At 33.1% G+C, this 13,015-nt stretch overlaps 1 protein-coding gene across 1 annotated transcript; it reads left to right on the forward strand.

The window, feature by feature from the left end:
• The first annotated feature begins 6,192 nt into the window (after positions 1-6,192).
• Positions 6,193-12,443, forward strand: LOC139500962 (neurocalcin homolog). Its single transcript, XM_071289894.1, has 4 exons — positions 6,193-6,255; positions 6,688-6,733; positions 8,270-8,685; positions 11,537-12,443. Exons 2-4 carry the CDS (start codon positions 6,700-6,702, stop codon positions 11,705-11,707), a joined length of 621 nt encoding a protein of 206 aa, XP_071145995.1. The 5' UTR covers positions 6,193-6,255; positions 6,688-6,699; the 3' UTR covers positions 11,708-12,443.
• Positions 12,444-13,015: the final 572 nt, after the last annotated feature.

The raw sequence follows: 13,015 nt of genomic DNA on the forward strand, positions 1-13,015 counted from the left end.
GCACAAGGACTGCATGCATTGCTGGTTGTGTTCCAGTACGGGGTTGCTTCTTATACCGTTATAAGCTGGGTATGCATATTCTGCAGGGTAACATAAACGGACAGACATACAGAGATTTGGTGCCTTAACATATTGTAGTCCGTCATTTTAGTAATCCCCCACTTGCGTCAACATTGTCAAGACACTTGTACCTGAATGACAACGCTATACCACGCAGGGCAAGAATTTTAACCGAGTCCAAAGAGCAACCAACCATTTACACTAATTTTTGGCCTTCCTTGACTCCATGCATGAACCCTATCAAACATGTCTGAGATGCCATTGTCGGAAATCTCAATCGCAGAGATTCACCTTTACAAAAGTTTGTCGATTTAAAAGTGGCATTTGTTGTTTAATGCAACAGATTTCCTCAACTAAAGTTTTGAAGGCTTGTACCGAGAAAGATAGGTCGTGTTATGAAACTGTACCGGAAATGAGGTTGTTACACATGCTATTGACTCAAATATTGACATTAAATTTGCCAAACATACCAAAGATTATGTGTAGAAAATTTTAATGGTATTGGGTGATTAATTGTTGTAAAAAAATAAAATCACAGTGAAACTTAAATTCCATTTCTTAATTGTGTAATTTACACTATTTCTATGAACGAAAAACCTATATGCATAGAACCTTCATAAGTGACCAAAATTATATTTGTGGTTTGTTTATGGTATACATTAGCAAAATTGCTATATGATTGTTTTCTATTTTTCGAGGAACAATTGATTTTTTAAATTTGAAAAAAAATCGATGCAATAAAAGTAGGTGGTGCTTAACTTTTGGCGGACTGTATATTTATAGATTGTATTTTTATTTCATTTTTCAATTGACTGGGATCCTTCCAAGAACCAAGCTTTTATGATAGATAGACACAATAGTCAACACTAGGATTTTAGATGTATATTAGTACCATATTTTAGGTTATCAGTACAGCCTCCTGAAGTGTTATTTATTGGGTTCAAAGAGGTATAAACCTCATACATAGTATGGTGATTTACGGGGTGTGGGTACTTGTTTGGGAAGTAAAATCTTACAGTTTTCATAGTTCAAGAAAAATGTGCACAACAAGTTTTGTATCCACCATATGGTTCTGCTCTGATTTTAAAAGAGGCTTAAAAACCAAGGAGGGAGAATTATAATTTACAATCATAAGGAAGACTGACAAGAATTTGCAAAAAAATCAAAATGGGAAACAAGAATAAAAAACAAATACATAAAAAATAAAGACTAAGTATATGAACTTTACAAAAACCTGTAATCTCAGGTTCTAAAAAGGGTAAATAGCACCACATTTGGCACCATTGTGTTGCTCACAAAAAGCAAAAGAGAAAGGAATAAATCTGGTATTTGGAAATTATCCGTTGTCATCTGTAACACAGAAAGTCCATAATGGTCAAACAACTTATGATGGTGCCAGTAAAACTTTTTAAGTAATAACTTAGACTGTCTCTAGGGTCCCTTTCTTCAATTGCTTCTTTGTAAATATGAACTCTTTATCAAGAAAATCATAATAGGAAACGCATGCTGAAATATTGCATCAACTAGACATGCAGGCACTGCTTGGATGTTGTTTCATTGAAATGAAAATTCACAATTTGACATGTCAACTACAATGTATATTGAGATATTTCATCTGACGCTTACCTCATTTTTACGGTTTATCTGATAGGGTTCATCTTACCTTATTTTTGTGGTTCATTGGTCAATGTTAAAAGTTTCGTAATTGGGTCTTTTTATCAAATTTTGCAAACAAAAAATAGGCTTATTGTATTTGGGGTATAGTTTGATTGTCAAGTGAACATGTCTTTCTGACTGGGTTCATATAAGCTTGGTCTTATTTACCTGGATTACCACTGATAATGTCAAGTTTACATGAAACCTTGGACTCAACATATTATGTCCCAGATCCAACTTGTGGCAAAAATTTCACATAATATAGTGGAGCGACAAATCAAGAAAAAAATCGCTAATTTAAAGAGTTTAATTTACCAAAATACCTGACGACTGAAAATTCACAGGAGGATGGAGTAAACATTAAACTTCTGTTTTAGCCCTGTCTTAGAGTTTTCCCACGGTGCAGTTTTTTGTAAGATCACGAAAAAGTGTGACTTTCCAATTATTTTTTATTTTAAACACAGGAACACCTTCAATAAATTCCCTGTTGATATCAAATTACAGTGATGTTTCAGCTTTGATTTAACATCATACTTTTATATCACATAAACTTATTAATTTGGTGAATTGGAAGATTTTCCCGGAGTAATTGATTGTGTCGCCATGTATATCTCCCCTGTGTATGACAGATTTTCTATTCTGAAAGGACATGTTGTATAGCTCTTCTGTTTCCGTACAAGGGACAATCTGTTCTTTATGAAAGCTTAAGCTTCCACCTGTGCAGATTTATATGGTAACACATCATACACGGATCTTAGAAGGAACTGTAGCCGGAATTGAGGATATCGCCGTATTTCTGACCATGCAAGGGATCGTTGTTCTTATGGTCATATAAACCAAGCACATTGGATCCCTAATTCTACTGTCTTTGCTTTTTTGTATTCTTTTTAAATTTTATCTCACTTTTGCTTTTGAGGCTGACCGCTCGACCTGTTCTTACTTGGACACCTGTTTTTTACTTTGTCATTTCTAGATTCTTATAATGTCATTACAAGACGAGATTTACTAACTTTGAATTTTTCCACTATCGATGTTAATGGTACAGTGTTAAGTTGTAAAACATGGAGGGACAACTAACACTTTCATTAGACCTCTGTTAGTGGTTCTTGAAAGCTTCCCAAACTGTTGTCGTCAATGTAATTTTGTACAATATTAGTGGCAAAAGTGTCCTTGGCAGGAGTCCATGCATGTTGGTATATCCGGATCTTTTCCTAGTAGACCTGCCTTGGTGATGTTCCTCATTCCCTTTGAAACCTGTTCGATTCTCCTCATAATTTTCTTGCCACTTCAAAGAGTCATCAAACTTCTGCCATAAACACTTGATTGAATGACTTCGCCTTGCACCTTTAGTTCAACTTAATGTGTGCGCGTCTTCTTTCTTTGTATTAGAAATCTAAACTTATTTGACTTCAAAGCCATCCTTGTCCATATTATTGTCTCCTTCAAGGCCTCAAACACCCATCTAGCCGCCTGCCATTGTTATCTATAGTGAAGGTTAAATCGTCCAAGAACCCTCTATATGGTGGTTGCCTAATGGGCCTCTCTCTTCAGATATAATTATCATATTTTCTTCTCATGAAAAACAAGATAATTGAGATGGTATATCCAGTTACTATCCCTTTTTATAATATCTGCAAAGTTGTTGTAAAATTCCCATTTCCATTCTCAATTTTATTGTTGTTAACTGTTGTTTAATCCCACAAATATTACTTCTTACAACTCTCTTGAAGTGGTCTGGAATATGGTAAAGATATAGTGAAAGTCACTGCTGTATCAACATGGAGTAATTGTGTTGACCAAATCGAACCATACTACTGCAAGCTCTTTCTTGTTCACTTTAGCTTCTTGAATCAGTTGTGAAATGATGCTTTTGTATTCTATACATCCTGTGAATCCTGGTTCTTCGCTCCTCTGTACTGAAGTGTCTGTATAGTTGTAATCAGTCATATATGATGTAATCCTTTCTGCCAACATGATGGTATAATCCCTCTCCGCCAAACCACTTTCAGTAGCCTCCACAGCTGTTTCAAAATCTGAACAATAATCATATGCCAGTAGCTTATACGGAATGCCATCTTGATCCTGGTGATGATGCGGACCTAGTTTTCTTCACTACATCTGACATTTCTTTCCACGATGATTCTGGTTCTGGTACATTTTCTATCCTTTCACAGTTTCCTAGATGAAACACTGCCTTTCTTCGCTGTGTGTCTCTGACAAATATTTGTTCTTATATTTATTAAATATTTGTTCACCTCATCATAGAATCTGATGTGCTTTGTACTGATCCCGCATTTGTTTGGTCCAGTGTTGCGCTGGTAAATTTGTATGTGTTTGTAAAAAACATTGCTCTTTTCTTCTATTTTATCTCACTTTGCATTTCTGGCTCTTAATGCTCTTTGCAGATTGTTTCTTTTCTCCCTCAGTTTTGATCTTAGGTCATACTTACCTTCTGCTGATTTTGATTCCATTGCTCATCCTCAATGCTGATCTGAGTAGCTTTATTAGGTAAGAGGTCCTCAGCACTATGGTGTTCATCCTGGCTGTGGTCCTCCTTCGTCTCAACAGTATTAATTGTGCGTTCCCTCTGCTGTTTCGCAGCTCCACACCTGTGTCTTGCCTGTTGTATCTTTAAACCTTTCAAGTTCTTGAAAAGCTTCCCATAATGACATTTGGTTTCTGCCGTTGTTCGAGTCAAAGTGCGCTGTATTTTGGCAAAACTTTTTGGAATTTTGGTCCTCAATGCCATTCAACTTTGTACTTTATTTGGCTGTTTTTACTTTTGTGGATTCGAGCGTAGACACAAGCGCTTCTGGCGTAAATACAAAATTTAATCCTGGTATCTATGATGAGTGTATTTACAACCGCTGGGTCGATGCCATTCCCCGAGGGTATCACCAGCCTAGTAGTCAGCACTTCTGTGTTGACATGAATTATCATTAATATGGTCATATTTATAAATTAACTGTTTACTAAACTTTTGAATATTTGAAATACTAAGGCTTTTCTACCTGTGGAATAGAATACCTTAGCTGTATTTGGCAAAACATTTTGGAATTTTTGTCCTCAGTGCTCTTCAACTTCCTACTTTATTTGGCCTTTTTATTTTTTTGGATTCGAGCGTCACTGATGAGTCTTTGTAGACAAAACGCTCGTCTGGCGTTAATACAAAATTTAATCCTGGTATCTATGATGATTTATTTAAATAGCAAAAGTAGGTCTATTAGACATACTGTTTTTACCCTTCTATTATTATGTCAAAATTCTATCAAGTATGAATATCGGAAACTGTAAGATGTATGATTCTTATACCTGAAAGCCAGACTCACTCGGGAGAGGTGAAGTTTTGATTTGAGGCAGGTCTATTTAAAGGGGTAGTGACGCACTGAGGAAAACATAAGACAACAAGACCTACTTTTCATGCTCGTGCTTTGTTGTTTTTAGTTTTAAATTCACTTCTTACGTTAAATTACTATTCTGGAACCATTTTGCATTTTTTTATGCTATGCATTGTTAAGTAACTTAAAAGTTGCACTTCTGCTGTTTACTCGGAAATATAATTATATTCAATATATTCAATATCTTCATTATATTTTTTTCTTTCAGAAAATTATATCTGTCATACATTTTCTTCTTATATATTTCGTATGATAGACACAGTGTGTTCTTTTACTTGCCAAAAGTCCATTACGTTTCAAATTCTTCAATCTTAAAATCTAGTTCACAGACCTATTATTATTTCATTAGTTTTGATGAATTGTTAATTTGTCCAGGAGGCAGCAGCCTGAAGTACATTATCATCAAGAGGTACGTCTATAATTGATTTTATCTTTTGAACAAGACGTGCTTTTTAATTAAAATTATTATTATTTGAATTGCACCAGGAAATATTCTTTGGTTTGTACTTGGCAGTAGCGTGTCCAGAGCAGCGTAGATTTTTTTAGGATTTGTTTAATTTTTTATTAGCTTTAAATCGTCCAAAAATATATACTATTGTTCATACAGATTTTAGACAGAAGTCTACTGCACAAAAACATATTGTTTCTGCTAAATTAATGGAAAACAAAAAGAATGGTTTAAATACCGATAACATAGAGATCTTATAAAACCGTATCTGTGCATAAATCTATGCCGAAATTTGATTCATAAATACACTTCAATAGCGTTTCTATAAGCCATTGATTGAATTATGAGTATCAATTCAAACAGATTCTATATACCTGACATTTGGGAGAATCTGTATAGAAAACAACATAAACAATTTAAATTTCATTACGCGTCGAAAGGAATAACTGTAACTTTCATTATACTAAGCAAGACTGCAAATAGAGCAGCTAGAAAATAAAGATCAGTATGAAGAAAATCTGGTCAATTGATCTCTATTTTGTAAGAATTTGTTTCTATTGTGATGTTTGTAACACGGTATGGAGTATGAATAATTTAAATCGAGTATAAGTTCTTGATTTCTATGCCGTATCGACCAGACTATTATCATGTAGACATAACCAGGTACCGAAGCTTAAAATTATATGCACAAAGGTAGGCACACCATCTTTTTTCAACTTTTATCTTCATCTTTATTGCAGAAAGTACGGCATTTTAACTTCATAATCAAAGTAAATGTTTCAAACTTTCACAAATTTCGTGTTATCCTTATTTTTTTTATTTTGACAGTAATATTACAATGTTCGTCTTTTAATTAGTACGTTTTGAGGTGGTTTTTTTAGTTAATATATATTAGGAAAAAAGACCTGTCGAAATCATGGCTTTTATATAAGGAATAAATGATAACATGGATCATATATTTACTTACTTTTAATTTTCTGATGTAACTTATGAATAGCGGATAAATATAGAATAAAAACAAACGTACATGTACATAAACCCATTATAATTGGCAACATCAATATTGTAATATATCAAACCTAACATATAAGTATAATAATGTATATTTGTTCAATTACTTTTAAGAGTGATATACCAATGGCTAGCAACAGTGATCCCAAAATGCAATTAGGTATTGATTTTAAAAAACTTTGTTATGTTTGATTTTACTTGATTTTGTAAGTTTTGTTGTTAATTTATAACTTGTTCTTCCTTTTCTTGTACTTTTTCTATATAAATCTGCTTACAGTATTTGTTAAAATGTGCAATTATAGTACCTTGCAAATTCGAAAAGATGACTGAAATGACAAAAGTAGACAAAGTGCAAGTTACATGCACATGTATGATGGTGTTTCTTGTTTTTAGCAGTGAATCGATAAACTTTTCTTTTAACATTAAACATATCTTTTGACACTTTGATTGCGAAACTTTAAGGTCTCTTCAATCTGTATCTTTTTTACGTCTATGAATTTCTGTGTGTTTGTATTTTTGCTGTTAATGATTTATGGTTGTTTACAGAACACGTTTACCGCGGCTGAATTTTTTCATTCAGATGTATTATTTGTAATTGTTTGTACCTTTCGTGATTGTGATTATGTAAAATAATGCTTCCGTAGAATATCGAGGGGAGTGTTGATATTTATATCTGTAATTATCGCTTGAGAATGAATTGGGTGATTACTGTTAATTGTTCGCACATGTAATAGAACATAGTATACGAATCCAAAGGCTAGATTAATTCTAGGATAAAATCGACTAATGAATAAACGTTTAGCAACCGATTAGTTGTATTCAAACCATATATAGAATAAATGATTTTGACGAAATACAATTATGATATGAAAAATATACTAAGTTGCTAACTTTTTTCCTCATTTGGTCCCTATCACACATTCTTATTTCTATAAGCTCTAAATCGCCTTAAGTGTCCAACAATACGCTGACTTTGTTTAACTCTGAAATGTCTTGAGTATTTAACAATAAGCTGCTAAGATTTAACTCTAACCCGCCTTGATTCTTCCGCAATAAACCAACTAAATCAAGGTCTAAATCGACATTAGTCTAGACAAAGTTGCTGTCTATCTTAAGCTATAATTCGGCTTGAATCTTCTCCAATAAATTGTATATCATAAGCTTTAAATTGCCTTCAGTCAAAACAAGATGGGAGAAGCAGTGTACACTTATCTGCGATTTTTGATATGTACAGGGACCATAAGAAACCATCGTAGTTTTTTGAGTTGAAGTAGATAGGAGCGGAGCTTAGAGTTGACATTGTTTCTTGATATGTGATTCCATGCCAGGAGCGAATCGAAGAGTTGATATCGTTTCTTGTCACGTGGTCACATATATAGGCCGGGTTGTAGAGTTGTCAATGTTTCTTGTCACTTGTTTCCATGTACAGAGTGGGTCGTAGAGTTGACATTGTTTCTTGTCACGTGTTTCCACGTACGAAGGTGTAAATAACAAGGAAGTAATAACAGCAAGATTTTATAATAGTCATTGATCTGTTGAACAGTTTCTTCAAATGGCAGACCCGAGATTTAACTTATTGACAGATAATTGTTCTTGTTCATAATCAATACAATACAAACTAGGTATTGTTTGCTAGACAAATATTTTATCTATGTTGTGAAAAGATTTTAAATAAAATTATCGAATTACTTTACAGAAATGGGCAACAACCACAGTGGACAAAAGCTTAAGCGTACTCTGAAAAAGAAAGCAAGCTTGAGCAGTGAGAATGAGTATCTCAAGATGCAGTTCAAAATAACAGACGAACAATTAAAAGAGTATAGATCACTTTTTAAAGATCATTCTGATAACAACAAGGTGATTACAAGAAGCGAATTCAGGGATGTATACCAACTTATATATAAAAGTGGCGATGCTACTGAATTTGCCGATCGTGTTTTTGACGTGTTTGACAGTGATAAGAGTGGGACTGTAGATTTTATCGAGTTTGCAGCAGGACTAACAATGATGGATAGTGAGAAGCTTGAACAGAAAATATCCATTGCCTTCAGTATGTATGACGAAGATGGCAGCAATACCCTATCAAAACAGGAAGTCATAAACATGATACAGGTAGGTTCATGTCAGTAAAAGTCCTTTTAAGTGATAATAAACAGCGTATACAAATTAGAAAGGGGTGACGGGAAATAGCTAAAACAAATTTAAGGAACACATATAAAAAAAACGAAACAATATGCCTACATAGCTATTAAATGAAAACACGAAGAGTTGCCATAACATGACAGGTGCAAATTTTGCTGCACCAGATGCACATTTCGATAATAAATGCCTCTTTAGTGATGATAGATGCCGACATATTGCTTTATGCAAAACAATAGTCCAAAGCTTATTAAAAGTATAAAGAGCTATAAACTAAAAAATACAAAAAAGTATAACCAAAGCCGGGCAAGTAATCAGAGCTTTGCATGAGGGAGATATATTACAACTTGGGCTTTAAACAATGATTCAATATCTCATTTTTAATCATGATTATCGCAGTCCTGTTTAATATGAACTACTTCCATATTGTCCACATCTTCAAATTTTAGATCAACTTGTGTTTTAATCTGAAGCAAAATCCCATGTTTGACTATGTTAACCATTCAATCCATTTGATAGTTAAGATAAAAAGATTGCTTTCTGATGGTATTTCGAATCAGAAAGGCAGTCAGAGATATTTATAGTTGTAATCAAAAGAATCACTGGGTCGATGCCACTGCTGGTGGGGATTTATTTTTCCAGAGGGTACTCACCAGCCCAGTAGTCAGCACTTCTGTGTTGGCTTGAGTTATCATTGATATATTCATAATTATAAATTAACTGTTAACAAAACTATGACTTTTTGAAAAAAATAAGAGTTTTCTACCTCAGGAATAGATTACGTTACATGTATTTGGCAATACTTTTAGGAATTTTTGGTCCTCAATGCTCTTTAACTTCGTACTTTATTTTTATACATTTTTTTATTTGAGTGTCACTGATGAGTTTTGTGGACGAAACGCGCGTCTGGCGTTAATATAGAATTTTAATCCTGGTATCTATGATGAGTTTATTTCCTACTATTTCGATACCATCTGTTCCAGTGCTTTTTGATAAAAAGACAGTAAATATATATGTTTTTATAGAATAAATTGTTAATTTAAAATAAAAAAGGTTGACCTTGTAATTTCAAATTTCATTGAAAAGCATAAAAATGTGAAGGACTATAACATTATCCGCCATGTTTCATGTGTACAGTTACATTGGGGAAATAAGAAGAAAAATCAACCAAATCCCTGCTTCAAAACTATTGTGAAACTGCCTATTCTAGAAATGGCGTGAGTCAAATTAGGATACTTAAACCATCGAAAAATCTTTTAGAGTACATACAATCTAAGACTCTTTCATCTTGCAATAGTTTTAAAACCTTTAATTTTTTCTAGACTTTACACAAATATTCCGCATTCCAATCTAAAAGACAAATTAAAAGAGTTGGCATTGCTTTATTTCATAAAAAAGAATGGCCAACGTAGATACAAGTACCTTGTCTAAGGGAGGGATAAATACATCGTAAAAAATCAATCTGATTCTAAAAAAAGTAAATAAATTTGAAACTGACATTATGAAGATGCTTGATTTCTCGATTGACAACATATTTTTTACGTTTGGAGGACGTGTTTTTCAACATACCATCGGAATTCCCAAGGGAACCAACTGTGCCCGCTCTTCTTTCCGACCTATTCCTTTTTTCATATGAGGATGACTTCATACAGGAACTTCTTAGGAAGTAAACAAAGAAGCAATATCCTCAAACTTTTCTTTATAAAGCCGATGTTCTCGTACTAAATATTTCAAAATTTGGTAACTATGTTGAATGATCTATGAATTTCTCCACTAAAGATACAGAATACAACGGATACAGTTAAGTCTGCCTCATGTCTTGACTTGCATCTAGAAATTGACAATGAAGGTCAGTTGAAAACAAAACTTTTCTAGTAATCGTGATGTTGATTATGTAAAATAATGTTTCCGTAGAACAACGATTGATATGTGGTAGAACATAGTACTGTATACGAATCAAAAGGCTAGGTTAAAGTAGGATACAATCGACTAATGAATAAACGTTTACTACCAATCAGTTGTATTCAAACCATATATCGAAAAAATGTTGACGAAATACAATTATGATATGAAAACTATAATAGATAAAGGCAACAGTAGTACACCGTTGTTCAAAAGTCACAAATCGACCGAGAGAAAACAAATCATGGTCACAAACCCAAACCGAGTAACACATCAACCAGACGAAAGGAAAACAACGAAACAACAGTAAGCACTACATTGCCAACTTGTACCTCATTTGGTCTCTATCGAATCTTCTTATGTTTTCTAAGACTCTTTCATCTTGGAATAGTTTTAAACCATTTGACTTTTCTACCTTTTTACACGAATATTCCCCATGCCAAACTAAAATAAAAATTGAAAGAGTTAGTATTGCTTTGTTTCATAAAAAAAAGAATGCCAATGTAGATACAAGTATCTTGTCTAAGGGAGGGACAAATTCTCAATTGTAAAACATCACTCTAATTAAAAGTGCCGGAGCACCTGATATTACCAACAGTTTTTGGTTGGATTCGTGTTTTTTTAGTCTATAATTTTCTATGTTGTTTCTTGTGTACTGATGTTTGTCTGTTATTTGTTGTCTTTTTTTAAATGTCGTTGTCAGTTTCTTTTCAATGAGTTTGAATGTCTCGCCCTTCTTTTTTGAAGAAAACTCGTGAAAAAAATTTAAACATTTTATTTTATTTAGTTTCTTTGTTGCGAATAAAAGCGTATACAAATGCTGCTACGGAAGCAGCTTTGGACAAGTTGAAAAGGGAGTTTAAATGCACATTCAGCTTTCAATTAGTTATTAGTTTCTTTAAATTTGACATTTTATTTGCAGGCTTATTATAGACTTCTGGGACCTGATGTTAGTAGATCACCAGTAGAGATAGCCAATGACCTATTTAGAAAAATGGACCTTGATAAAGATGATTCAGTCACATATGAGGAATTTGCTAGCGTAGCAAAAAGAGATCCAACTGTGCTCGAAATTCTTAATCCGAAAGCTTGAAAAATCAAAATATGGATTTGATATAACGCAGCATTTACATGGTGTACGGCCTCGAAAGTACACAATTGTTATATAGCATTATTTGTATCTTTGTTGTACCCCGTTTAATGACTTAATACGAAAATTGACGTAAAGACCCGTGTTTTGTTTTGTCTCTGAGCAACAGATGCAATGATAATGGATGACTAGAGTGCAAAGTTTATGGATGAGTTATGGATGTTTCGAGTGTGACAGCAGACATCAATTGGAAACCATCTCAAATGTCAAATGAACATTCTAAAAATGAAAAGTACAAATTACAGATCTGTTTTAAACATAAAGGGTCCCATCCTGTTTTGAAAATAGACATCATATATCAGTTCAATTTGGAAAAGCGCTTGACTAATGATAAACCATATTATTTTATTATAATTGTAGATCAATGCTTCTATCAAAGAACCAAGGGTAAAACATGAGGACTATATTGTAAGCTTAATATTTATTTTTTTCAAATGTTTGTTATGAATGTGTTCTTCGGTATTCTGTCTCATTTACATTATATTTCTTTTAAATCATTATCAATTGATTCAATACAATGTATTCTTAAAATTGTTTGAAATTGCATAACGGAACAGGAAACATACATAAAAAATAATTGTCTTTATATTTTTTAAAGCCATGTGTTCTTGGTTTTCTGTCTCATTCACATTATATTTTCTTTACAAAATTTCAATTGAATTAATAAAAATGTTGTTCATAACGTTACACTTACATAACGGAACACCAAAACATTCTTTAAAGATAATACAAGAAGCTGATTTACATCAAAGAATGGTGTAAGTTTCTTGTAAATCTATAAAAGCAAAAGGTATATTACATTCAAAAAGTTTATCGTGAAGGAAGTTCTATTGATGCAAAAAGTATATTCACAAAAACACCGAACGCCGAGGAAAATTCTAAACGGAAAGTCTGTACACATCAAACGAATGAATAACATATTCCTGACTTGATACATGCGTTTCCTTGTGTGTTATGTAAAATGATGGATAAAACCTGGTTTTATAGCTAGCTTAAAGTCATAAGAAACGAGTGACCGGTGAAAAATATTGTTCTTCCAATTCTTAAACCAATGCATACAAACATCATAAACTTGGTCTTCTGTGCTCGAATTTATCATTTTTTTCGTGTAAATATCGTATTATCGTCAATTTTTTTTTTCAATCGGTCAGTGTTGTTGTGAAAATATGGCAGGTAATTAAAGTTCGTGTTTTAAAGCCGAAGTTTAACGATTGTCACCTGTTTGTCAACAATTGACGAAAAATAAACAAA

Source organism: Mytilus edulis, chromosome 1, assembly GCF_963676685.1.
Source record: "Mytilus edulis chromosome 1, xbMytEdul2.2, whole genome shotgun sequence".
In the NCBI taxonomy this organism is placed as follows: domain Eukaryota; kingdom Metazoa; phylum Mollusca; class Bivalvia; order Mytilida; family Mytilidae; genus Mytilus; species Mytilus edulis.

Bases quoted from the DNA above. Each gene is read 5' to 3' on its own strand.
- LOC139500962 (XM_071289894.1), top strand. From the start codon at position 6,700: ATGGCTAGCAACAGTGATCCCAAAATGCAATTAG. The intron at 6,734-8,269 runs GTATTGATTTTA...ATTACTTTACAG, and splicing joins TGATCCCAAAATGCAATTAG to AAATGGGCAACAACCACAGT. The intron at 8,686-11,536 runs GTAGGTTCATGT...TTTTATTTGCAG, and splicing joins AAGTCATAAACATGATACAG to GCTTATTATAGACTTCTGGG.